Here is a 25118-nt window from a genome sequence, read left to right on the forward strand (position 1 = left end):
TTGTACTGTACGCTGCCACAGGCAGCACGGCAAGCAGCCCCTAAAATGCCCCCACCCTGCACCCTCCTGGTACTCACACCCTCGTGCAGTCCCCTTCTACAACAGCCCACGTGCAGTCTATGTAGTTTACTGCACGTGGGGGCAGTGATGGTATGTCACCTCCCCAACTAGGGTTAAAAGCCTGGCTTCTATCTAGGGAGTTCTCTCACTTGCTCACTTTCCTGCCCTCATGGGTCGGCTGCCCTCCTGGTGAGGAGCAGAAGGCTGCTGCCAGCAGTGAGTATGGGAACAGATCCTTCGGCCCCAGTCAAATCCTCAGCTCCACCAACAGCCTGACTACAACCTCACAAAGAGACCTGGAGCCAGACTCACCCCACTAAGCTGCTCCCACATCCCTGAGACCCAGAAACTGTGAAGTCATCAGTGTTTGTTTCAAACTGCTATTTCTCGAGGAGATGATTATAACTTTCTAACTGTTGTCTTTTAAAAAAGTATCACACCCTCTAATCCATCCTTGCTGTCAGGGAAATATTTGAAACATGATTCTACTTGTGCCTCTCCTCTGCCCAAAATCCTTTAGTAGCTCCCTATTACTCACAAGGTAAAATCAAAACCCTGCATCATGTCCTACAGGCCTTTGTGACCTGGCCTCCACTGGCCTCTCTGGCTTCCTCTGTACCTCAAGGCCTATCCATGCACTTTCAATCCCCCAAGTAAACTAACCAGTTTTCTTGTTCTGATATCTCTGTTTATACTGTTCCCTCTGCCCATCCAGAATGTTTCACATACTTGGGACAATCATATGAACCCTTCAGGAATCAGCTCAAAGATCACTCTGTGTGTGTGGATTTAATTGATTACATGTTCTCTTGGATACAAATGACAGTGCCCAGCTTGCCTAGAGGCTTTATACATTAATTCAATTCAACACATTTTGTTGAGCACCTACTGTATGTCAGGCACTTATTTTTTTTATAAGGCACTAGGAATAACAACAACAACAAAATTAAACAGGGTCCCTAACTTTAAAGAACCTACAGTTTAGAAGGTAAGTTAGACAATAAGCTACCGACTATAAATACAAATGCTACAAAAATAAGGGAGTCTAGAATATTCTGGGCAGTGGATGTGGGAGAGGGGCACCTAATCTATTCCATGGGCTTAGGAAAGCTATCCCTGAATGTTTGAGTAAGGGATTTAAGAAAAACTTCATCAAAAAGATGTTCATCAGGATAAAAACAGTCCAAACATCAGAATCAGGAAGCAGAATGGAAGAGACATGGCTTGGTAGTAATATACGTGAAAGGAGCCACCTGGGAAAAACACTTTGGTGTCATCACTCGAAGTACACTACACAGAATTGAGATACTCCATTATGCTCCTTATTCATAGCCCTCCATAAGAGGTGGAAAAACCAGAACCAATCTAGAAGAGAAAGACCAGAGTTGAGGGCCCAAGAATAATAGCTTCTGAAAACTGGAAGGCCTTGGTCTATGAAGACTCAGAGGATATAAAGAGTACAAGTAGTCTGTCATACTGAAGAAAGATTACTTTCAGACCTAATCTCGTTGACTTATAGGTAGAGTATGAAAGAGACAGAAGAGGAATAATTTACAAATTGCCAGCGCTATTTAAGGTAGGCAGTCTTCATCCTCCGAGGGGACTGTATCTAAAGTGGTTGGCCACAGACGGTGGCCAGACGGGACAGTGTGGCAGAAGAAAATCCTAACCCTGGAAGGGAGTTAGCATGGATGACTGTACCAAAGATACTTTTAACCTTGATATTTTATGGCTTGATGACATGACTATTAATGAGTCTTTGTCCTAATCTATACCCTAGTGATACCAAGTGGATCACATTTCCCACAAGGTTCTGTCCTGTATGGTAAGTAGAATGAAAACAAGGACACTGGGTTTTGATATCTTCAAAAGAGGCTAACTGTATGGTCTTCCTAACAACTCTGCTCCTAGCAGCGAACTATTTTACAGTTCACATTTGTCTCATTATTTAATCTAAATCTTATGTTTAAGGCATGCAATTGTTTCTGTAAAATCTGTAATAAATATGGAAGAAAATATCTCTATGGCTATTTGGTTAAGTTCAAAGGCATTTCTTGCCTGACGTACTCAAGATTCCCAAAGTGACAGCTCTAGCAATCTGTGTTCATATTTTCAACCGCAACATTGTAGACACAGAAAGATATGGATTTCTGAGGACTCTTTAACCTTTACTTGTAAAAGCCTAAGAAGAGGAGCAGTCTCCAATGTGAACAGAATTGCAGTGTTTTGACACATATATCCTCGAGACAATGCTACCCTATCACCCGTTATCAGCTACATCTTTAAATAGCAAGTCCCGAAAGAACTATGTGGCACTCCACAGAGAGTTAGGATCTCTAGTGTTTCCAGCTGGTTATCACTGCATAAGAGAGAACAGAGTTGAACCTATGCTTGTGAAGTAGTTCCTCAAAAAACAAAAACAAAAAACCCAGAAACTTGAGATTATGTGAAATGGTTCAATCTTCTGACTCACTACAAGGTCCTTGATTTTCCAGTACAAAGAAAAATCCATTCTGAGGAGCTTCGTATGTGTAAAATAAAGAAATAATTCAGATTTTGAACAGTTAGTAGGAACTTCAAACCAATTCTGTTGGCTTAAATAGATGCTGATCTCTAGCTTTTATTAGTCAAAAGCTAAACCATCTGTTTGAGTAGAAACAGATTTTTGCCACAAGGGAGACAGAGTGAAAGTGATCTCACTGAGAGCTGCCTGGCCTCAGAAGGTCAGTTAGGTGCAGCAGGCTCGGCAACTGGCTCCTTCGGGTCAAGGAAGTAAGTACTAATATCCTGGAAGATGCAGTGCAATCTGATTTGATGGAAACCTTTGGAGGCTCATGAAAGTTCCCAGTGATTAAAAAGTTTATTAGTAAATAGAATATGAAAAAAGACAATCTATTCGTGGAAAAAAAAAAAAAACTGACCTGGGCAACTGCCAATAAATCCTCAAAGCAGTATCACTCTCAACAAAGTGGCAAGTCTTCAGGTACAGAAAGGCAGATCCACCATTAATCTTGTCTTTTCCTTTTCAAAATTCTATTTCCAGACTTTGTAGAAGAGGGTTCGGAAAAGGCTACACCAAGTGGGGATAACCAAATGGTTTGGGAGGAGTTAAAAATGGTTACCCTGACAACTTCGCCCAGAGGAAACAAGGGTGGCAAGAAACAGCTCTGGGACATCTACTTTACCATCGTGCCATCAGCTTCTACTTCTCCCTCCTTCAGTTGCCAAGCGCAATAGATTTTCCCTATGAAATTCCTTTGGACAGTTTCCTTTTCTCTCCATTCCAGGCCTTTCACAACCTTACCCCCAAACTGGTGCAATGCATCCTAGCTCATCTTCCCTCCTAACTTTTTTTTTTCCTCTTACAGACCTCAGCCAGATTAACAGTCTCTTACCAGAGCTTTCACAGTGTAATTTTTATGCTGGAGAGCTTAAAGTCACTTCCTTAACTTATTAATGACCTACATCATGTAGCTTTACTGCATCCCATGCAGTAAACACTATTGCTCATTCTCTTTGACATGAGTCCTCTCTTTACTGTCTCCTTCCACACATTTTATTCAGTCTCAACTTAGCACATGACAGAGTACCAAAGCAGGCAGCTGCTGCTGATTTGTCCACCCAATATCCATGATTTCCATACTAAGAGAAGTCCACATTTTTTTCAGATCACAGTGTGCCTAGTTAAAACATTGTATTTCTGACCCTCCCTTAAAGCTAGGCGTAAGCATGTGACACAGTTTACATGTCCCATGAGACATCCGCAAAAGTCTGCTAGCAATAGCTGGACAACGTTTGCTTTCCTGATAGATGCCATGCCTTCCTCCTTTTTTACTATCTGAAACATAGATATGAGGGCTTGAGCTGCAGCAGCCACTTTGAGAACATCTGGGAAAGGCCAAGAGAATTGCAGCAACCTTAGTCCTAGCATTTTACACTGTTGAACCAACACCAGCACCTAGACTGGTTCATTGCTGTGGACTTCTCAATATAGAAGGAAAAAAATGAATCCAATTCATTTAAGACAATGATTAGTTAAGGTTTTCTGTTACTCGTAGCTAAATGCAATCCTTATGTAAATAAACATCCCTCTCCTTATCCTCCTGTAAGTTTCCTTTACAGTCCCATTAAAGTTTTACTTCCCAAGGTGCCAAGATTCTAGTATCTATCCTATTCTTTAAATTTTTGATCTGATGCTAGAGGCATTATGATTTAGAACTATCCAGTAATGAATTGATTTATCTTAATAAATCAGCATGTTATTTCTGGTTTAGAACTGACTTTTCGTCTAGGTCTGGCTTGCAATTTAGCATCACTAGAGAAAATTAGCTAAAAGGGGATCTAAGGAATTGAGCCAAAGTTTACCCACATTGTAAAGACAGTCTGAGTCATCCTCTGCCTCCCACAGGTGATTGTCTTTTCAAGAGGAAACTGCCAGTTCAACCCAGGGAATGAACAGGAAGACCCAGGTACTGTTTATAACAGCTAGTACGGTCAATGTTAACACTCCTCATTCTATCTGACAGCTACACATAATTCATAGATCTATGGATATATTTTGAAAGAAAAAAATATTTCTTTTACATGAGTAGTGTCGATTTTCTTCTTTTCTCAGTAGAAATTCTCGGTGTGGGAATTGTACAACTGGTTTCAGTAGTGAGTCAAAAGTCAAATATTTGATTATTTTTTTTAAATATTTAAAACATGGTTAGAAGAGAAGACTCTACTCACTCAACTGCCTGGACACAATTATAGAACACTGAAATGGAATAAATTGCAATGAAAATGCAAGGTTGTAAATATATTTTAAGAAAGCAAATAATCTGCAGGCCTTTAAGAAGAAATGAATTTATAAGCATAAAAGGCACAACTTTTAGGCACAATTCTCTTATAGACAGCTAAGCCTGCTGGTCCAGAACATGTCTAAAGTAGGACAGTTTCCAAATACATTTTCTTTGAGATCACAGTTTTATGAAACTGTTGATCATCAAAAGCAGTTGTATCAACATTCTCTTATTATTAAAACCAACACATTTATTGAGTTGGTTTGCTTCCTGCCCTCCTATTATATCCTCTTCAGCTAAAAAGATGTTTCATTGCTAGTAAGTTCTTCTCGATTTTCTTTACATGGAAATTATTTTAGATTAAATATAAATACAGTTTAGCCTTGTAGTCATTTGTTCACCTACTTGAACCCTTACCAAGGGCAGGGTAGAATTTATTCTAATTCTGTTTTCTCTTTACTACTCAGGTACCACACTAGCTTAGGTCCACGACACACAGATGGAAGGGAAACAGTCAAACCAAATCAACGAAAGTACCGGTCAAATTATGTATCTGCTAATGGCTGTGTTCATTCCCAGTGAAAGATGTCAACAAAGTAGCTACCATTAAAAGTAAGACCTCTGGGATCCCTGGGTGGCGCAGCGGTTTGTCGCCTGCCTTTGGCCCAGGGCGCGATCCTGGAGACCCGGGATCGAATCCCACATCGGGCCCCCGGTGCATGGAGCCTGCTTCTCCCTCTGCCTGTGTCTCTGCCTCTCTCTCTCTCTCTCTGTGTGACTATCATTAATAATAATAAATAAATAAATAAATAAATAAATAAATAAATAAATAAATGTAAGACCTCTTCTATGGTCAATTTTGTTGAATTACTTATAAAGAAAGAAAGGAAATGAGCAGTTTTACCACAACATAAGTGGAAATAATTTAAAATCAGGAAATGTTGACTTATAGTACAAGGAAATCTTCCAGAATCCTTTTTTTAAAAATAGCAATAGCCTTTAATTTATCATCCATTGCTCTGCCAACCATCTGTAATCATTTTTTAAAAGCTTTTTAAAAGCATACCTAGCATTTTATTTTACTTCAATAATCTTCAGTGTGAAGATTTATTCAAAGACAGACTTTCTTACAGCTTCACTAACTTGTTTTTAACTGTCATATGAGACAAAGAAAATCAAATAACAAAGAAAATGCAAAACGAAATAAATTATAAAAATTAAATTGGCATAGAAAGCACAGAATGATGTAACTAGTATTTTCTAAATGGCATTAATTTCACACCCATATCCTACTTTCTTTAGCTATTTCTTGTACAGACTTTTTTCCATAGCTCAAAACCACAAAGTAGAGTCATTATACGTTATAGTTTAAGATCAGATATTGACTTGGGAATCTAACATACTTTGCCAAAATTAGGAAATCAAATTCCTCTTCCCAAATATTCCTATCCAGGGTACTACAGAAACCAACTCAATAAAATTTGACTTTGTCTTCCACCACTCTCTCCAAAATCCTACAGGCACCACTAAAGTCAGAAAGAGAGATCAAACCCACAACTTATGTTCCTTTCCAAGTTACATGTAACTTTTGAACTCAGAAATGGCAGAAAATATATTTTATTCAACTTTCTCAAACTCTTACACTGCTCAGGATGAAAATCTTTTATGTTACAGATATCCTCACAACATCTCTGCTCTTGTAATAAGCAGGTGTTTAAACATTTCTGTGCATAACTTACATTCTTGAGATTATAAGTGACACAGTACTGCCTGTCAAATTCATACACCCAATAAGCCAAAGAAATCTACCTCTGGATCTTGAAGAGTTTTATACTTCAATTTTTTCCACGTATTTTCCTTTGTAGAACAATTGTTGAAAAGGACTTAATAATTTCAATTCATTCTCTACTATGAATCCCGTATCTCAACCAATAGTAGAAAGGTAACTAGTAAACAATTTACATCTAGAAAGATTAGACTAAACTGTATCTGCCAACTGTTTTTAATCACGTGAAGAATGGAAACAGCAAAATCTTTCAAGTGATCACAAAGTACTGGCCAAATAACATTTGCTTTACTTATCCTGACATTCAACAAACCTGAGTCTATCAAATTCAAAACACAGGAATTACACTGTATTATACTGCTCTCAATGAATGTGCATGGCCTTACACCATAAGGGATAGAGTGGTATAAAAATCTATCTTAAATTCTGGAATCCCAAATATTCTTGTTATTCACACATCTGTCTTTAATACTGAAATAACAATATAATAATTAGTCATAATATACTTTATACACTTCTAAAAATCCTGGCTCTCTGTTATGTAGTGGCTGCATAAGTGGCACAAATTATTTCATTGGGCTTTAATGTCTTCATCTATAAAATGAGGATAATACTTAGCTGGCAGGTGAATATTACATGAATTAGTTTATATCAAAGTGCCTCATGTTGCAATTTTCCTACACCAGACATTGTTCTAGGTGCGGGGTTATAAGTGGCAAGCACAACATAACAAACACATTTCCTGTCCTCACAGAGGAGGAAAAAGCTGGCTGAGTTGACTGAGAAGGAGGCAAAGGAGAAAAAGTAGACATGCCATGGGATTATGAAAGCCTACAATGAAGTGTTTCAAATGGAGAGAATATCAAAAATATACTTCAGGGGAATGTCTGTAAAGGGGTACAAGGAGATTTTCTGAAGTAATGAAAACATTTGTATCATGATTGAGTGATAGTGTCACAACTATTTACATTTGTCAAGAATCATTAAACGGTACACATTAAAATTGTTGATTTTTACTGTATGTTATGTTATATCTCAGTGACTCTGGTTTCTAAAAAGTGTGTTTATGTCATGAAAGACAATTTTTTAAAAGGCAAGGATTTTAGATGAAAGGATACTAAAGAGGTGTGCCAAGTGGGTGTAAGTATGGTCTTTGACTAGATTCTGTACCCCTACCCACAAAAAGCTATAGAGTATTTTGAGGGCAAATTGGAAAAACTCATTAACCTGCCCAGTGACACCTATCTAACAAAGAGCAAACTGGGATTTAGAACCCAATGGAAGATTCTTCTCCCCACCACAGGGCAGGCAGGGTCCGTGTGTGTCAGGTGCAGCTGTGCTGCGGGTAGCAGAAGATGAGGTAGCTCTTTTTTTTTTTTTTTTTTAAGATTTTATTTATTTTTTCATGTGCAACACAGAGAGAGACAGAAAGAGGCAGAGACACAGGCAGAGGGAGAAGCAGGCTCCATGCAGGGAGCCCGATGTGGGACTCGATCCCGGGTCTCCAGGATCACACCCCAGGCTGCAGGCGGCGCTAAACCACAGCGCCACCGGGGCTGCCCGATGAGGTAGCTCTTACATAAGTACATCTATTTTCTCAGTGTAGCATTTGGTTAGTTCATCAGCTGAGGGGGTAGGCAGAGGGGATGTTGGGAATTTGAGAAGAGAGGGTGAGAAATTCTTGTTTCAGACAGAGGGCAAGTGAATTTACCAGCAATGACTGGCAGTACTGAATGCTTCTTTGGAATTAATAGTCATAAATTTGCAGTGAAGCTACTTATCCTGACTAGATGGTATTTTCTGGCAATATTCAGCTGCTTGAGAGTAGGCATAAAGAGACAGCTGGGTTTAACTAGGGTGGGATTTTTGCAGACAAGTGGGACCTAAGAAAAGAAGAAGCCAGGAAGGATGGGAGGTTGCAAGAGAGTGGTGCAAGTATGGGGAGTGGAATCTAGGCTAAGAAGGAATATATGACCATTACGAATGTGATCCATACAGAAAAAGCGGTGGAGTGTTGGAACACTGGAGACTGTGAAGTCAGAGTAGTTGGGAGTGTGGGTTTACAGTAAGAGATAAGTAGGAGTGGGATGCCTGGAGAGGGTATTTCTTTTTTTTTTTTTTTTTTTTTTGGAGAGGGTATTTCAAGAGCAGTGCCATTACTGATGATGAGGAGGTCTAGAGTATGACCATGTGGATGGGAGGATGAGGGGTAGAGAATAAACGACAACAGGATTGGGGCACCTGGGTGGCTCAAGTCAGTTAAATGTCTGACTTCGGCTCAGGTCATGATCTTAGAGTCCTGGGATCAAGCCTAAGCTTGGCTCCCATCTGCTTTTCCCTCTCCCTCTGCCCCCCAACCCCCACTAGTGCTCTCATAAATAAACAAATAAATAAATAACCTTAAGTGGGGGGAACGAGATCAAAAGAGGCCAGGCTGGAAAAAAAAAAAAAAAAAGAGGCCAGGGTGCTGGATGAATCCTCTATCTGGATGCTAAAATTACACAGAGAGATCGCAAAGGCAGTGGTGGAGAGTCATCCATGAAGGTGGGACAGAAGACAGCAACGAACCAGGGTAAGAGGAGTAAAACCTGGTATTATACACTTTAAGATGTTAGGGGAATTAAAGGGGAAAGAAGGAGAGATCATTTGGAAGTTGGAGTGGGGAGCAAGGATAGACCCCCACCCCACCTGCAGGCTCTGAGGCACATAAGGTGAGGAGTAAAATCAGATTCTAATGTGAGAAGTATCCTCAGAGCGAGGAGGTGGAGGGAACTATTCAAAAAGAGGCTGAGGATATAGCACAACACTTGCCATGCGGTAGAAAGTCAACCAATATCTCTCGAATTTGATTCTTAACTTCTCAAATAGTTTACTACACCCTAAAAAGGAAAAAACTAAATTTATGTACAAAGAAATCAAAACCAGATTAAAAAGGAAATGATCTTCTAATGATTGCATTTTTCAAATCCACGAAAGGCTCATTTCCAAAAATTAGCCCCTTGGCCAAGATCAACAGAGTCAAGCAGCATCTTATTGTTTTTGGCTTAGTAAATATGATAGCTCACTGTTATAAAATAAAACCAGGCATTCTCTTGCACAAATATCAGAACAAAATTAAGTGAATTCTGTCTTGTTGGAAGCTTAGATAATAGCCTTTCTGAGCATAAGCTGACCAAGAACTTAAATCTATTATGGTTCAAGCACAAAAACCTAGGTACCTATGAAAAAAGAGTCAATGGTATTTCCTAAACATATTCTTGGAGTGTAATATAGTACATTCTGGGATATACCGTCCTTCGTGAAGTAGTAGTAGGACTGCTCCATGCAAGCTTTGGAGGTATGCCTCTACTGAGGGAAGATACATTCTGCTCAATAAATGTTAGTTAGTTTTTTTTTTTTTTTTTAACTTGCTTTAAAAATCTTTGTAATACTAAGAAAATATCATAATTCTTTCATGCTTTAAGCAAAAAAAATGTTTTATTTTTTTTATAAAGCTGCCTCAGGGAGCCTAAGTGGTTTACTTGGTTGAGTGTCTCTCTATTTTGGCACAGGTCATGATCTCACAGTGGTGAAACTGAGCCCCACACAGGGCTCTGTGCTCAGTGGGGAGTCTACTTGAGATTCTCTCTCCCTCTGCCCCTCCCCCTGCACACACACAAACACACACGTTCTCTGTCTCTAAAATAAATCTTTTTAAAAAAAGCCTAACAAGCTGCCTAAGTCAGTCTTTCTTCTTTCTTTTCTTTTTTCTTTCTTTTCTTTTTTTTCTTTTCTTTTTTCTTTCTTTCTTTCTTCTTCTTCTTTTCTTTCCTTTCTCTCTCTCTCTCTTAAGAGAGTAAAGAGAGGGAGGGTGGGGAGGATGAGAGGGAGAGAGAAGAATCTTAGCAGGCTCTAGGCTATGTGGACACTGATCTCACAACCCAGAGATCATGATTTCCTAAACATTTCTTTTTTTTTTTTAAGATTTTATTTATTTATTTTATTTTAGAGAGAGAACGTGAACAGGAGGGGGGGCAAAGGGAGAGAATCTCAAGCAGACTCTGTGCTGAGTATGCAGCCTAATGTGGGGCTCGACCCCGTAACCCTGAGATCATGATCCGAACTGAAACCAAGAGCCAGATGCTCAGCCACCTGAGCCACTCAGGTACTCCTATAACCCCCTAAGCATTTCTAATAAGCAGTCTGCATAAAGTTCAATGAAATTTTAGAGTGCTTTATGGTCTTAAAATATATAATGAGTATCTAATATTTTTTCTCTAAGACTAAATTTTTTTTTTAATTTATCTAGAATCCCAGTTTGTTTTTATTAAAATAATTGTATTTGGTTGTTTAACTATGATCATCAATCAGAATGTAAACTGCTTCAACTGCAGGTTAATTCAAAAGGCTTTTCATTTTTTGGCTTATTCATAAACTATGAGGTTCTTACTACTGGTTAGAAAATGTACTGGTAGTTCCTTTATACCAAATAAATGGACTTGAGAAGGACAACCAATCCTCCTAGGTTCATTAGAGCCTAATATGATGTGTCAGAGAAAGCAATTAGTCAACAATATACACTATGCTCATCTGCAACACATAGCTGGCACTGGGAGTAAGATATTTCCTTTTTATGAAGAACTCAGATGGAAATAATCTCTCCTTTATTAAGTTTCTTTAGCACTTTGTATATTCCTTATGAGACTTTTTTTTCTTGGAGTATAGTGATTTCTGGGCTTATTTTTCTTTCTAGATTATAAGCAAGATGCCTTAACATCTTTAGATGATCTCAAGGTATTACAGCATTATTTGTATCTTATGTAATACCCAGCACTAGTAGGAAAACAAAATGGAATACTAATACGATTAATACCTAATTCATCAGTATTACGGGCTAAATAGGCTTGTGATGGTTGGTCTGGGAATTATGTCACCATCTACATAATACAGGAAACTGCTTTGAGTTCCCAAAACCCAACTCACAAATTTACGCTCAGAACCCAGCAGAGAATTCTTATACTATATGTATAAGCAGAGAAGCTACAGACAATAACTCTGTAGAGCCAGTCAATATGCTAACTCTTCTGATTTTATAAATAAGAGAATGAATTTTTTCTCTTAAAAATACAGGAATTTTAAAAGTTAACTTTAAATCTTTTAACTTTTAAAAGAGTTATTTTTAAAGAGAGTATAGGATTTTAAAAATAATACTTTGTGAAAAGAGTGGAAAATGTTTCAAGATTAATGCATGAACATATATCTGACCAACCAAATATTTTAAATGTCTTTTAGTTAATCCAGAGAATATTGGTTAAACAAAGAAATCTTATGTCATTCATAAACTGAAATGTCAACTTACCATTTATGTTTATTGCTGGTAATACAATTGACATCTTTGGCCTTGTGGTCTTGTTGTGGGTGGTAGCTGGTAACAGCAGGTGATCCTAAGAATAACAGAGAACAATCTGTTGTAACAACTTACAAGTTTAGTCTTGTAATAGGTCAAAATCAGAGTTTCTAAGATGCTAACATTTCATTGGGATCATAAAAAAATGACATTTTTTATTTTTGCTTGGCTTACAGGTAATTAACTACAAATCATCTTATGAATTAGTGAGCATCTATCATTACCAGGTGCTACGTAGTATTCTTGGAATACTCCTAGGTTCTGGTAATATATATGCTGTGGTACACTATAAAAGCTACTGGCCAAGGAATCAGAAGAGAAGGATTTTAATTCTAGTTCTGCCACTAATAAGCTGTATGATCTGGGTCTGTTTCCAATCTTGTACAATGAGGGTGCAAGACTAGATATCACAAGATACTGAAATTATCAATCCAAAAGAGTCATTTTTACTTTTTTTTTAAGGAGGAAGACCATTTCTGCCACCCACCCCAAATTCTGATCCCAAATTACTGGTACCTAAAATAGAGATTCTGATTGTAATTTACAGTAAGGGCAAAGCCTATAACTTTGCCGGTTTAGCCTCCCCTTCTCCTTTGAAGCAACCAGAGCATTAGATTTATTTTGGTAAGTGATAAGTATATACTAAAGGAGATTTATAGTTCTGGCCCTTAAAAAGCATACAGTTCAAGAATTTAAAAAATTATAAATGCATGTTTTAGCACAAGTATAAAGTTCCAAATGTAACACTGCCAACTTTTGATAATCTGTAAGTGACCCGTGGCACCTGAGGTTTCTGGTTTCCAACCACACAAATACTAAAAGTAAGATGAGAAGGGGGAGTATATGTGTTTTGGAAAGGGTATGTACAACCATAGGTATTCCAAAGCTATTATAAACAACTTAGGACTTTGATATGAACTACTGTTCAAACATCTTAACTCCTTTTCCCTAGCAAAAACCTAAGAATTGTCACAGCAAAAAGAAAAAACAACATACATTAGTGTTTCCACTTAAGGGAGCACGATTAAACTGAGATAGAACTGAACCTGATATTAACCCCTCTTGCTTCATCACTCATTCAGCAAACTTGCTGAAGGACTCACTACAAGTAGGATTTAACACAGCTGAAGGTAATAAAAATTCAATGCAACTTAGTTCAAAGGTCAATGTGATTGTGAAATGCAATTACCAGCAAAGCGAAGACAAAATCTAGAATGCAAAAAACAAATTGAAATGAATATACATGAACAAGAACTGTATAGAAAACATTTCCAGTAACTGCTTGTCCTTTGTTTAACTTGAGGCAATATTTCTATGAGAACAGATTTTTTTTTTTTTCTTTTAAGTTGGGGAAAAGATGAGTGAAGTTGTTCTGTTAGAATTCCAGCACTGCAGCATGGGAGGTTTTTTTTTTTTTTTTTAAGTGCATTGTTAGACACAAAGATCACACATTTCTCAGTAAGATAACATAATATAGCCAAGAAAAAAACAAAATTTGCTGATCTTCATGCCATGAAAATTATAAATAGCTTAATTCCTATAATTAAAATATTGCTTCAGGGTCCCCAAAAATTGAATGAGAAAACAAACCAACAAACTTGTAAGCCTCAAATTAAAGCTACTGTAAAAATAAACACACTTGGATTCCACTGGTCATGGGATATAAGGTCAGGATCAGAGTTAAATCTGAGTTTCCTGCTAAGATCTAGATACCATACTAAACATTGTTCTTAAACATGATTATCTGAACATAAGGTCTCCTGCTTTCTTTCTTCATTAAATTTCAAAGTAGTTACTTTTGTAGAACAATGCCAAAAAAACACATTATTATTTATGAAAAAGAAGAATCGAATCTTGAATGGATAAGAATAGTACATTAACCAGACTTCCCTCTAAATTTAAGTTTGTAAACTGGGATGGGGGAGGGAGAGGTGATCTAGAATTTAAAGTGCTTGTTACCACAGAACTGCAGGGAATCAAAGTCGGTATACTACAAATTCTAATAGTAGTTATCTTACATTAAAAAATAATTTATACACACACATATAGCTAGTTCATTTAACATTTACTTTCACTTTCTCAAATTAAATACTCTTTGCTGTAACAGTGAATTTTGAATCAGTTTTTTCTACTCAACTATGTTCATATCACTCCTTTTTAGCATATTGTTAATTCTATTAGTGATGTTTTCAGAAACAAAGGAGCTTTATTTTGGTAGTATTGCTGAAATCTATGTCACTAATTTTAGGATATCTCCAAATGCACTCCTGAAAAGTATCTCAGATTTCAGATACCTCAGGGAGGAAACTTTGTGGACAGACACTATCATCAACACATTGTTATTTCTATTCCCAGAAGAAGTCAGAGAAACACTGGTGGGAAAACACCAAAACATTTCACTGTGATAATAAAACATTAGTTTTCCAATGTTACGCAATACTGTGCATGAGAAAATCTGCTATTTTCATACAATTCTCCCTATTCCCTTTTCCAAGCACTTTGTTAGAAGAAAACCGAAATATTAGTACATAATGCAACATCCAAAATTATGCCTCTTCTCTTTTTAAGAGGGCTAGAGCATTGGAGATTAACCTATCAAAAGCACATGACCACATTTTGCTCAGCTGAAGGTTGAAATGGTAATTCACAATAAAATCAAGGTCCCACTAAGTGTTAATATTGACTCTACATATCTGTATAGAGTGGAAACTGACTGCTGAGATTAAATGACCCTTTCCACTCTCCTTTAAAACTTACTAATTAGAGGGATCCCTGGGTGGCGCAGCGGTTTGGCGCCTGCCTTTGGCCCAGGGCGCGATCCTGGAGACCCGGGATCGAATCCCACGTCGGGCTCCCGGTGCATGGAGCCTGCTTCTCCCTCTGCCTATGTCTCTGCCTCTCTCTCTCTCTCTCTCTCTCTATCATAAATAAATAAAAAATTAAAAAAAAAAAACTTACTAATTAGAGACGGAGACAAACCATGAGAGACTCCTAAATCTGGGAAACAAAGGGTTGCAGAAGGGAAGGTGGGAGGGGGAGGGGGAGGGGGATGGGGTAAACTGGGTGATGGGCAACGAGGAGGGCACTTGATGGGATGAGCATTTGGGTGTTATACTATATGTTGGCAAATTGAATTTAAATAAAAAAATGTAAAAATAAAATAAATAAAACTTACTGATGCCCACAATACAAGTGAACATTCACGACTAGTGTTTTTTTCCAAAACTACTTTTGCTAATTGTATTTGTTAGAATAATTGTGTAATTTAAAAAAACATTAGGGAAATTGGGTGGCACAGTTGGTTAAGCCTCCAACTCCTGGGTTTGGCTCAGGTTGTGATCTCAGAGTCATGAGACTGAGCCCCACGTTGGGCTCCAAGCGCAGTGTGGCATCTGCTTAAGATTCTCTCTCCCTGACCTGGGATCGAGTCCCACGTCGGGCTCCCTGCATGGAGCCTGCTTCTCCCTCTGCCTGTGTCTCTGCCTCTCTTTCTCCCTCTGAATAAATAAATAAATCTTTAAAAAAAAAAAAAAAAAAAAAAAAAAAAAAAAAGATTCTCTCTCCCTCTCCCTTTGCCCCTCATACTCGTGCTCTTGCTCTCTAAAATAAATAAATAAATCTTTAAAAATATTAGGGTAATTGACAAAAAAAGTGTGTGAAAAGAACGAGATTTAATAAAAATCAATTGTTCAAAAAATTCACTCATTCTAAGACAACCATAAAAAACTAACAAAAAAAAAAACATACCAGTCTGCATTCAGATTACTTATAAAGTATCTTTAAATTCTCATTCTAATTTAGAGTAAGAGTAACATACTGGAAATCATGGTTGATGCATTGTGAGTGTAGTTTGTATAAAAAAGGCAACATGGAACCCTCCTAGATCTGGACTCAAAGAAAAGATGTTGGCCTTACATCAAAACTTGGCAAACAAGTCCACATTTATATAATTAAATACACATATTATTTTGATGATCTCTTGATTTAAGCAATTTTGTTAATTCACAGATCATTAGTAGTCCCTACTGTACTAGGTAAGACGGCTTCTCTTATATTAGGAAACTCTTGCCTAAGGTTGGAGAGCCCCATATCTTCGATAGCAAGGAATGTATGAATGTATTTATTTTAAAAGATTTTATTTATTTATTCATGAGAGACACAGGGAGAGACGTAGAGACATAGGCAGAGGGAGAAGCAGGCTCCCCACTGGGAGCCCTATGTGGGACTCAATCCCAGGATCCTGGGATCACGACCTGAGTCAAAGGCAGACATCAACCACTGAGCCACCCAGGTGCCCCAAAAAGGAATGTATTTAATATCTAATGATATTTCCTGGGGAATGAAACAGTCTGCAACAGGCTGCACCGTGACACTGATTTTATCTGGGTCAGCTTTATCTGGATCAACATTGGCCTCTATTCATCAAATTTTCACTGTGACACTGAGCAGCTTTATTTGGATCAACATTGGCCTCTATCTGTCAAATTTTGGCCTCTATACTAACAATGACTTAGTAACATTTGATTTTTGGTCCATATCCACTGGATTCCAGTGATGGGCTTAGTTTTCCAATATAAAACAGCTAAAACCAGATCAAAAATAAAAGTATCTATCCTCATTTCAAAGTAACTTTGCATTAATTTTTTTTTCATCTATGTTCCTATCCTGGGGAGCTCTTGTTTTCTACTATCACTCTACCTCATTTATCTTACCAAGTCTCTTTCAAGCTACCAAACAAAGGGAAGAGGATATTAAAGCTTGGAAATAGAGGAGAGCCAAAGCAGCAATGAGAAGAGGGCCTTTCAAAACTCTTTATCAAAGTCAAATATTCTGAATTTATGTTGTTTTCTAGGAGCTGTATTAATTGTTGATCAGAAATCAAATGTGTCCGGGACGCCTGGGTGCCTCAGCAGTTGAGCATCTGCCTTTCGCCCAGGGCGTGATCCCGGGATCTGGGATCGAGTCCCACATCAGGCTCCCAGTAGGGAGCCTGCTTCTTCTTCTGCCTATGTCTCTGCCTCTCTCTCTGTGCGTCTCTCATGAATAAATAAATAAAATCTTAAAAAAAAAGAAAAAAGAAAAGAAAAAGAAATGTGTCCAAACATTAAAGCAACTGAAAAGTAAAGATAATTAAGAAATTTGAAATCATTAAAATACACAGACACACACAGTGACACTATCCTAAAAAAAATCGTGAAGAAAAAAAATTAGAGGTAGTAAAACTAAGTAGAATGTAATCATTTTAAAAATCTGTTAAAGTGTCTATGATGTAGGGCTTCCCATTATAGTAAAAGCATAAACTAAGTACATTAGTCACCCCCAAACTATAAGTAGTTAATATAAATAGCTAATATGAATGCAGTATTTGTGCCACTAACATATGTAATAAAACTACAGACCAATAAAAGGAAATGTAAAGCTTGCATCAGCACCATTAATATGCATGTCAGCCAGAGAAAGAATAAGTCAAAACTATTAGTGCACAACAGATGGCCTAAGACTGAGCCAAGGTTTACATCTGACAAGAAGAAAATTTTTACACTATGTTCAAACGTGATAAATACTGCCAAGGTCACCAGAGGAAAAATTAGCTTGAAATCCCAATAAATACAAACTCATTTTGCTTTAAGATATGGTTGAACATCAATAAAAAATAAATTTACATATATATATAAAAAAAAGATATGGTTCTCATCTCTCTCTGCTGGAGTACCCAAACCTGCCCAATGGACTCTGATCTCCCTCCCCTTTAATTCACACAAAAATGTATAAGGTTGTACCATACAAAACTGCCAATTTTTTATGGGTCAAATATTAGTAATTTCATAAAGTTCAACCTAATAATTATTGTATGTGCCTTTCTTTTTAAAAAATAATTTAAAAAAATAAACTTTACACTCAACATGGGTCTTGAACTCACAACCCCTAAATCAAGAGTTGCACACTCTACTGGCTGAGCCAGCCAGGTGCTCTGATCTGCCTCTTTTTTAAAAGATTTAATTAATTAACTAATTAATTAGAGAATGTGTAGGTGGGGAGGGGCAGAGGAATAAGCAGATTCCCCACTGAGCAGGGACCCAGTGGGCTTGATACCAGGACCTTGCGATCATGACCTAAGTTGAAGTCAGCCCCTTAACCCACTGAGTCCCCAAGCGCCCCCTGCCTCTCTTTTTTTAAAGTAGCATTAATTGGGGCAGCCCGGGTGGCTCAGCGGTTTAGCGCTGCCTTCGGCCCAGGACATGACCCTGGAGACTCGGGTCCCACCTTAGGTTCCCTGCATGGAGCCTGCTTCTCCCCCTGCTTGTGTCTATACTTCTCTTTCTCTCTGTATCTCCTACGAATAAAAAAAGAAAGAAACAAAAAAACAAAACAAAACAAAAAGTAGCATTAATTTAGAGTTTCTTGGTCAACATGCTTTCTTATAAATACTTTCCCAAGGATAAGACAGCAGCTTCCAAGTCATTTTTCTCTCTTAATGAGAGTTTGCAGGGAAAGTGTTTCTAAACCAGGTCAGGGCTATCTTCCCTAGAGAAAGCTCTTTGACAAAATGCTGGTTATATGCTTTGAACAGAGATCAGGCCAGCAAGTCTTTGACCTTGTACTTCATATTACTCCATTTAATAACTCAAGCTAATCAAGTTCAAAACTTTGTCAGTCCCAATACCGAGTTTTTCAAAAGATGGACAGTGTGTGATTTAGGGAAATAAATTATGACCCCTGAAACTTGTTATCGATCATCATTTGTTGAGTGCCAACAGTGAGGCAATCCAAAAAATGTCTTAAGGAAAAAGATCAAACACTAAGTGCATGGAGAGTTTAACCATAGGGGTTTGTCAGACATAATGTTTACAAGATGTTACGTTTTAGAAAATTCACTTTACTCAGGACTACTGGTAGGAAGTGAATTTCCTGAAGACTGAATTGCATCCTACAGATCAGCTACCAAAGTAACCATGCAGAGTGGGGAGGGAGAAGGTGAGTCTACAGCAAAGTGAGCCAACAAGTTTTCTGAGAAAAGAGATTATTAGGAAACATTTCAAAGAAAAAGTTAAATATAGACATCTAAGAAAATTACTTTTTGTTGTTAAAAAATGGGGAAAATGCTAGGTTGAGACAAAAATTAATTTTTTAAAGTTCTAGGCAGAAACAAAAAAAAATGGTGTAAACTTATGTAACAGTAGTCTCAAATGCTGTGTGAGTGTGTTTGTGTGTAACTATCGCAGCAGCGGAGGAAGGTAATGCAGGGAGATACTATTCCTGTGGACTCCTTCATATCAATGATGCTACAACTTTTTTGGTGTTGGGGGGGTGGTGGTAAGACATCCTACTGACTTTATATTTTTAAAGTTATCTCTCCTGCATGGTTCTGTGTCTGGATATTCTTCTAGTCTCTACTAAAGATCTTAATCTTCTCTCCAAAGTAATTTTGATCTTGGTTTCACACAAAGAAAAAGGACGGACTATAAAACATCCCCTGAAGTACATTTTAGGAAAGACTGATCTTGACACAGCAAACCACCAAGTGAAAAATAACAAAACAAAATCTTAAAGTTTCTTTTTAAAGCCCTTAAAAATTTAACTATAATCTACCATAATCTGATTTTTCTACTTTAGTGGATCAATTTTCTCTGGAGATCTTGGGTTAGCAAGATAGCCAAACTGAATACCTGGTCCACACTAGAAGCTGAGATTTATTGCTAGCTGCAATCCTCATCAAGCATAGAGGTACGCTATTAGACTGGTTCCAAAGAGTTCAGAAGAGTTCTCTCTTCATACCACAAAAGGTATACTTTCCAGAATCTTGTACATTCTCTGCATTCTCATCATAAACAGAATAGCAAGTTCTCAGCTTCCACTCAGGTTTAAAGTGAATGTTTGACATACAATGCATGTATGGGAAAGGAAGGAAAATTCTTTTTTTCCCTTTGGTCAAATACTGTTTAAGAAAGTATTTCAACTAAATTTCAGGTAGTGATGGTTCAAAAGGCAAACTAAGGGATCACAGTGTTAATTTTAAGCTCTGTAATAATCAGGTATCCTTCAGGTACTATTTAATCTTACCGCCAAAGGAAGCCAAGATCAGAAGTGAACATATTGACAGTAGCAGGTCCTTCTGAAACAGTTCTTTTTTTTAAATTTTTAAATATTTATTTATTCATGAGAGACCAGTGAGAGAGAGAGAGAATGAGTCAGGGACACAGGCAGAGGGAAAAGCAGGCTCCATGGAGGGAGCCGGACATGGGACTCGATCTCGGGTCTCCAGGATCATGCCATGGGTTGAAGGCGGCGCTAAACCGCTGAGCCACCCAGGTGCCCCAGAAGTTCTTTAACAAAGGATCCATATCAGAATCATCTACAGGACTTAATGTAAACATCCAGGTTCTCCACCTCCTACAAAAAATTCTGATATGGTAGGTCTCAGGTGGGCCGAAGTTTTGCAGGGGTCCCTAGCAATTCTGATGCAGACATGTGAGGATGCTGCTTTCACAAAGCAGTGGCCAGCGTGCTGCAGACAGACAAGAGACTACGAGGAGCATGGGCTCTGGAGCTAGACTGCCTGGGTTTGAATTCTGCCTCTAACACCTCCATTTCTAGCCGCAGGATCTAGACCAAGTTCCTTGATCTCTCTGTGCCCTGGTTTTCTCATCAGTAAAACAAGGAGAGTAACAATACATAGTGCATAGGTTGTTTATAAAGATTACATAAGATAATACTTTAAAGCACTTGGAACAGTGAGTGAGGCAAGTAAAAAGCACTATTTTAAGTATTCAATAATTTTTTTTAAAAAGCACCAAAAAGTTTGAGGTCAGAGAAGTCCTTGAGGAAATGTAACAGGAAGCACAACCAGAGACAGGGACACTGTTGACCAGGTTTCTTCCATCCCCCTGCTGGCTGAGAGGCACTGTTTCCCTGCAAGTGACAGGTACTCCCTCCCCATCCAAACTCAGCCTGGAAATGAAAGCTCTTTATACCCTGGTCCTTCCTGATCTGGCCTCCTTCCACCATGATCTCTCACTACTCCTTTTCACAAACACTACTGCCAACTGTCAGAGATACTCTCTGTAAATTCAACCAAGAGAACAAGATACCCTCACAATTTAATTTTAATTTAAAAGACGGAGAAAATAATTGAAGCACAAGTATTCAAAGCATCTACTCTATCTCTGCTTTTTCTAAGCATTTTTCTTAAGTGTTACTGGATTGCATGTATGATAGGGGTGAGGTTACAGATAGAGAAGAGAGTTGGAAGATGCTAAATTGTTTTGAGTTTTTTTTTAAAGTAGTTTTTAGCAGGGAAGAAGGGTCTCGAAATTGGAAGAGTGGAAAGGAAGTGGACACAGAGCTAACCTGAGCTGTGGCCTTTGTGTGATGATGGTGTGTGTGTGGTGGGGAGGGGGTCAAAGGATACTGCTGCTGTTTTATTTAATATTCCCTGTGCAGTATCTTTCAACAGACATAATTAAAGGCCTTACACTACCTACCAAGTTTATGAGGTTTTGGATTTGCATCTTATTTTTTTAATTATTTTTTTTTAAAGTAGGTTCAACCTCCAGAGGGGAACCCAGTGCAGGGCTTGAACTCATGACCCTGAGATTAAGACTGGAGCTGAGATCAAGATTCACTTAACTGAGCCCTCTAGGCACCCTGATTTGTATTTCTTTTAGATTTGTCACCATGTCAAAATCAGTCTTAAAGTGGGGGGAGCTGAGAGGGTAGCTAGAAGGAGGGGGTAGGGGAACGGAGTGAGTGATGGACATTAAGGAGGGCACGTGATGTGATGAGCACCATTATATGCAACTGATGAATCGTTGATCTCTACCTCTGAAACTAATAATACACTAATGTTAATTAATTGAATTTAAATTTATTATTATTTTTTTAATTTTTATTTATTTATGATAGTCACAGAGAGAGAAAGAGAGAGAGGCAGAGACATAGGCAGAGGGAGAAGCAGGCTCCATGCACTGGAAGCCCGATGTGGGATTCGATCCCGGGTCTCCAGGATCGCGCCCTGGGCCAAAGGCAGGCGCCAAACCGCTGTGCCACCCAGGGATCCCTGAATTTAAATTTAAAAGAAGAATAAACCCTAAAAAGGAGGGAGCAAGTAAAAAAGTCCAGCTTTATTTAAATTACACAGGGTCTTTTCCTCTGTGGAAACTTCTGTCAGAGAAGCATCTTTAAAAATAAAATTAAATTCTAGTACCGAAATAAAAATAAAAACAAATCCCAACAAAACAAAACTCCAATAATAAAAGCGTTCTCGCAGGCAGTATTTTTGAAGGATTTGGGCAGCCACTAACTGTACAACACATGCCCTTCTCTGTTTCTTTCCACTGCCATGTCTCCCGCCCCTCCCAATCACCAGCCTGGCCCAGCCACTCAGTATCTGTTGTGGCCTAAAACACCCCCCCGCCACCCCCCCCCCCCCCCAGCCAACACTCCCTATCCTTCACCCTTCCCCTGGCCAACCCAGTTTGCTTTTCTGCTTGTATTTTTCTCACCCTACTTCATCCCCCCAGGGTCATAACTACTCCTAATATCCCTCTAGGTCTAGCTGAGACCAATCTCACTCCTAGAAATGTGCTCCTACTAAGAGGGTTAGCAATGTTGTGTCCACTTGTCTCTTGTGGTCTGACCACCAGGCTACGTTCATAAATCCCAACGTTATAGGAGTCTAGAGAAGATATGAGGAGAGAAGAGGACATTTAAGGGCCTATATTACACGGTACAAAGCAGGAGAGATCAAAGCCAAGTTTTAAATTTAATATTCTTGATATTTAATATCAGTAAAGTAAGCCATGGAGTACATTCCTGAGTTTACAAAATCATTTTCATTTTGGCTATGTGACTTTCAAATTAGTTTCCCTAAACCTTTAAGATTTAGGACTTAGTTTTTATAGTACTGGCTGTTGGTTTTGGCTATCCAACATTTGAATATCTTGTCTACTTGCGGGTTTTTGTGAGGGAAAATCTCTAACTGCAGAAGCCTGAAGGGGACAGACATAATTTCTCTCCCAGCTCTCCGACATGTGATCAAAGCTGGCCAATCAGATACTTACCTAGAATTCAAAGTCTTGGGCATTAGTGAATTTAGATTTAGATTCACAGCAGCAATGGGAGATGCCAGTGGCAGCAGTGCTAGTGGCTGTGGGGGTGGCCAGTGTTGGGCTGTCCTAACTCAACTTCTTGAGCTGAGACAATGGCTGTGCTCTTGGCTCTGTGGCCTTCTTTGGTTCTCACCATTGCTCTGGGCTGAGTTCTCTAGTATCTGCATAGAGTCTTGTGAACTAAAAATAGCCTTCCATTAAATTCCCTTTCTGTAATGTAAGCAATTTCTGCTTTAACTTAAGTTATAGTAAGTTTCTGTTGTTTACAACCAAGAACCTTTTCTGGCTCAATACTGGAATTCCATTCTGGACATATCTGATATTGCTGGTCAATATCTTACCTAACATTTCTCTAAAACGTTAATTTTAATTAGATTAATCCCACAGTATTATTTTAGGTAAGTGAAGTAGATTGAGTCATAAGTCAATGGACTCCTGTATCTCCCATTTGATCCCTAAAGTATGAAAACTGGCTCTGTCACCACCATTCTAACTGCAACTGTCCTTCAGCACAGAGTCTAGTGGGCTTGTCCCTCTCCCTCCCCACACCCCTCTCTCTTAAATAAAGAAATAAAATCTTAAAAAAAAAGTTCACAGCACTCAACTGAAAAATATGTTCATCAGAAACAATAACATGAAAAAAGAGAAAAACAGTACTATGAGAAGCACAACTGGAGGAAATCACACTAATTGGAAATCATTTACTATCTTCATCAGAGTTCAGCTGTTAAACAGATGCCCCTAAGAAACAGAAGTCATCATTTTATGACACCACCCACCACTTATCTTTGGAAACACTCAGAACAATGTAGTAAGAATCTAAGCTGCTCTATCAAAAAGCTGCTAGAACTGATGAATGAATTTGGTGAAGTCACAGGATACAAAATCAATGTAGAGAAATCTGCTGTATTTCTGTACACCAATATTGCAGCAGAAAGAGAAATTATGAAAACAATCCCATTTATAAATACACCAAAAATATTAAGATACCTAAGAACAAGCCTAACCAAGAGGTGAAAGACCTATACTCTGAACACTATAAAATACTGAAGAGACTGAAGAGGACACAAAGAAATGGAAAGACATCCCATGGATCGGAAAAACAAGTATTGTTAAAATGTCTAAATTACCCAAAGCAATCTACGTTTACTGCAATCTCTATCAAAATACGAACAGCACTTTCACACAAAACTAGAACAGGGACTCCTGGGTGGCTCAGTAAGTATCTGCCTTTGGCTCAGGTCATGATCCTGGGGTCCTGGGACTGAGCCCCATGTCAGGCTTCCTGCTTAGCAAGTAGCCTGCTTCTCCTTCTCCCTCTCCCCCTGGCTTATGCGCATGTGTTCTCTCTCTCAAATAACGAAATTAAATCTTTAAAAATTTTTTATTAAAAAATATATTTTTAAAAGAACCAGAACAAACAATCCTAATATTTGTATGGCACCACAGAAGACCCTAAATAACCAAAGCAATCTTGAAGGAGAAAAGTAAAGCTGGAGGCAACATAAAGTTATATTACAAAGCTGCAGTAAGCAGAACAGTATGGTATTGGCACAAAAATAGACACATAGATCAATGAACAGAAAAGAAAACCCAAAAATGAACCCATAATTACCTGGTCAATTAATCTTTGACAAAGCAGGAAAGAATATCCAATGGGGAAAAAGTCTCTTCAACAAGTAATTTTGGGAAACCTGGACAGCAACATGAAAAAGAATGAAACTGGACCACTTTCTTTAAAAAAAAAAAAAAAAAAAAAAAAAAAGATTTTTATTTATTTATTCATGAGAGACAGAGAGAGAGAGAGAGAGAGAGAGAGAGAGAGAGAGAGAAAGGCAGAGACACAGGCAGAGGGAGAAGCAGGCTCCATGCTGGGAGCCCAATGCAGGACTCGATCCTGGGACTCCAGGATCATGTCCCAGGCCAAAGGCAGGTGCTAAACCGCTGAGCCACCCAGGGATCCCCAGGACTACTTTCTTATACCACACACAAAA

The 25118-nt window shown here is 38.4% G+C and overlaps 1 protein-coding gene across 2 annotated transcripts in view; it reads right to left on the reverse strand.

The window, feature by feature from the left end:
• ATF6 (activating transcription factor 6) overlaps positions 1–25118 on the reverse strand; it is a 187173-nt gene that overhangs the window by 38708 nt on the left and 123347 nt on the right. For both annotated transcript variants that reach the window (XM_038586263.1, XM_038586264.1), the window contains exon 15: positions 11969–12053. In XM_038586263.1, coding sequence (XP_038442191.1) covers positions 11969–12053 — 85 coding nt within the window. The remainder of the gene's footprint in view (positions 1–11968; positions 12054–25118) is intronic.

Source organism: Canis lupus, chromosome 38 (assembly GCF_011100685.1).
Source record: "Canis lupus familiaris isolate Mischka breed German Shepherd chromosome 38, alternate assembly UU_Cfam_GSD_1.0, whole genome shotgun sequence".
In the NCBI taxonomy this organism is placed as follows: Eukaryota; Metazoa; Chordata; class Mammalia; order Carnivora; family Canidae; genus Canis; species Canis lupus.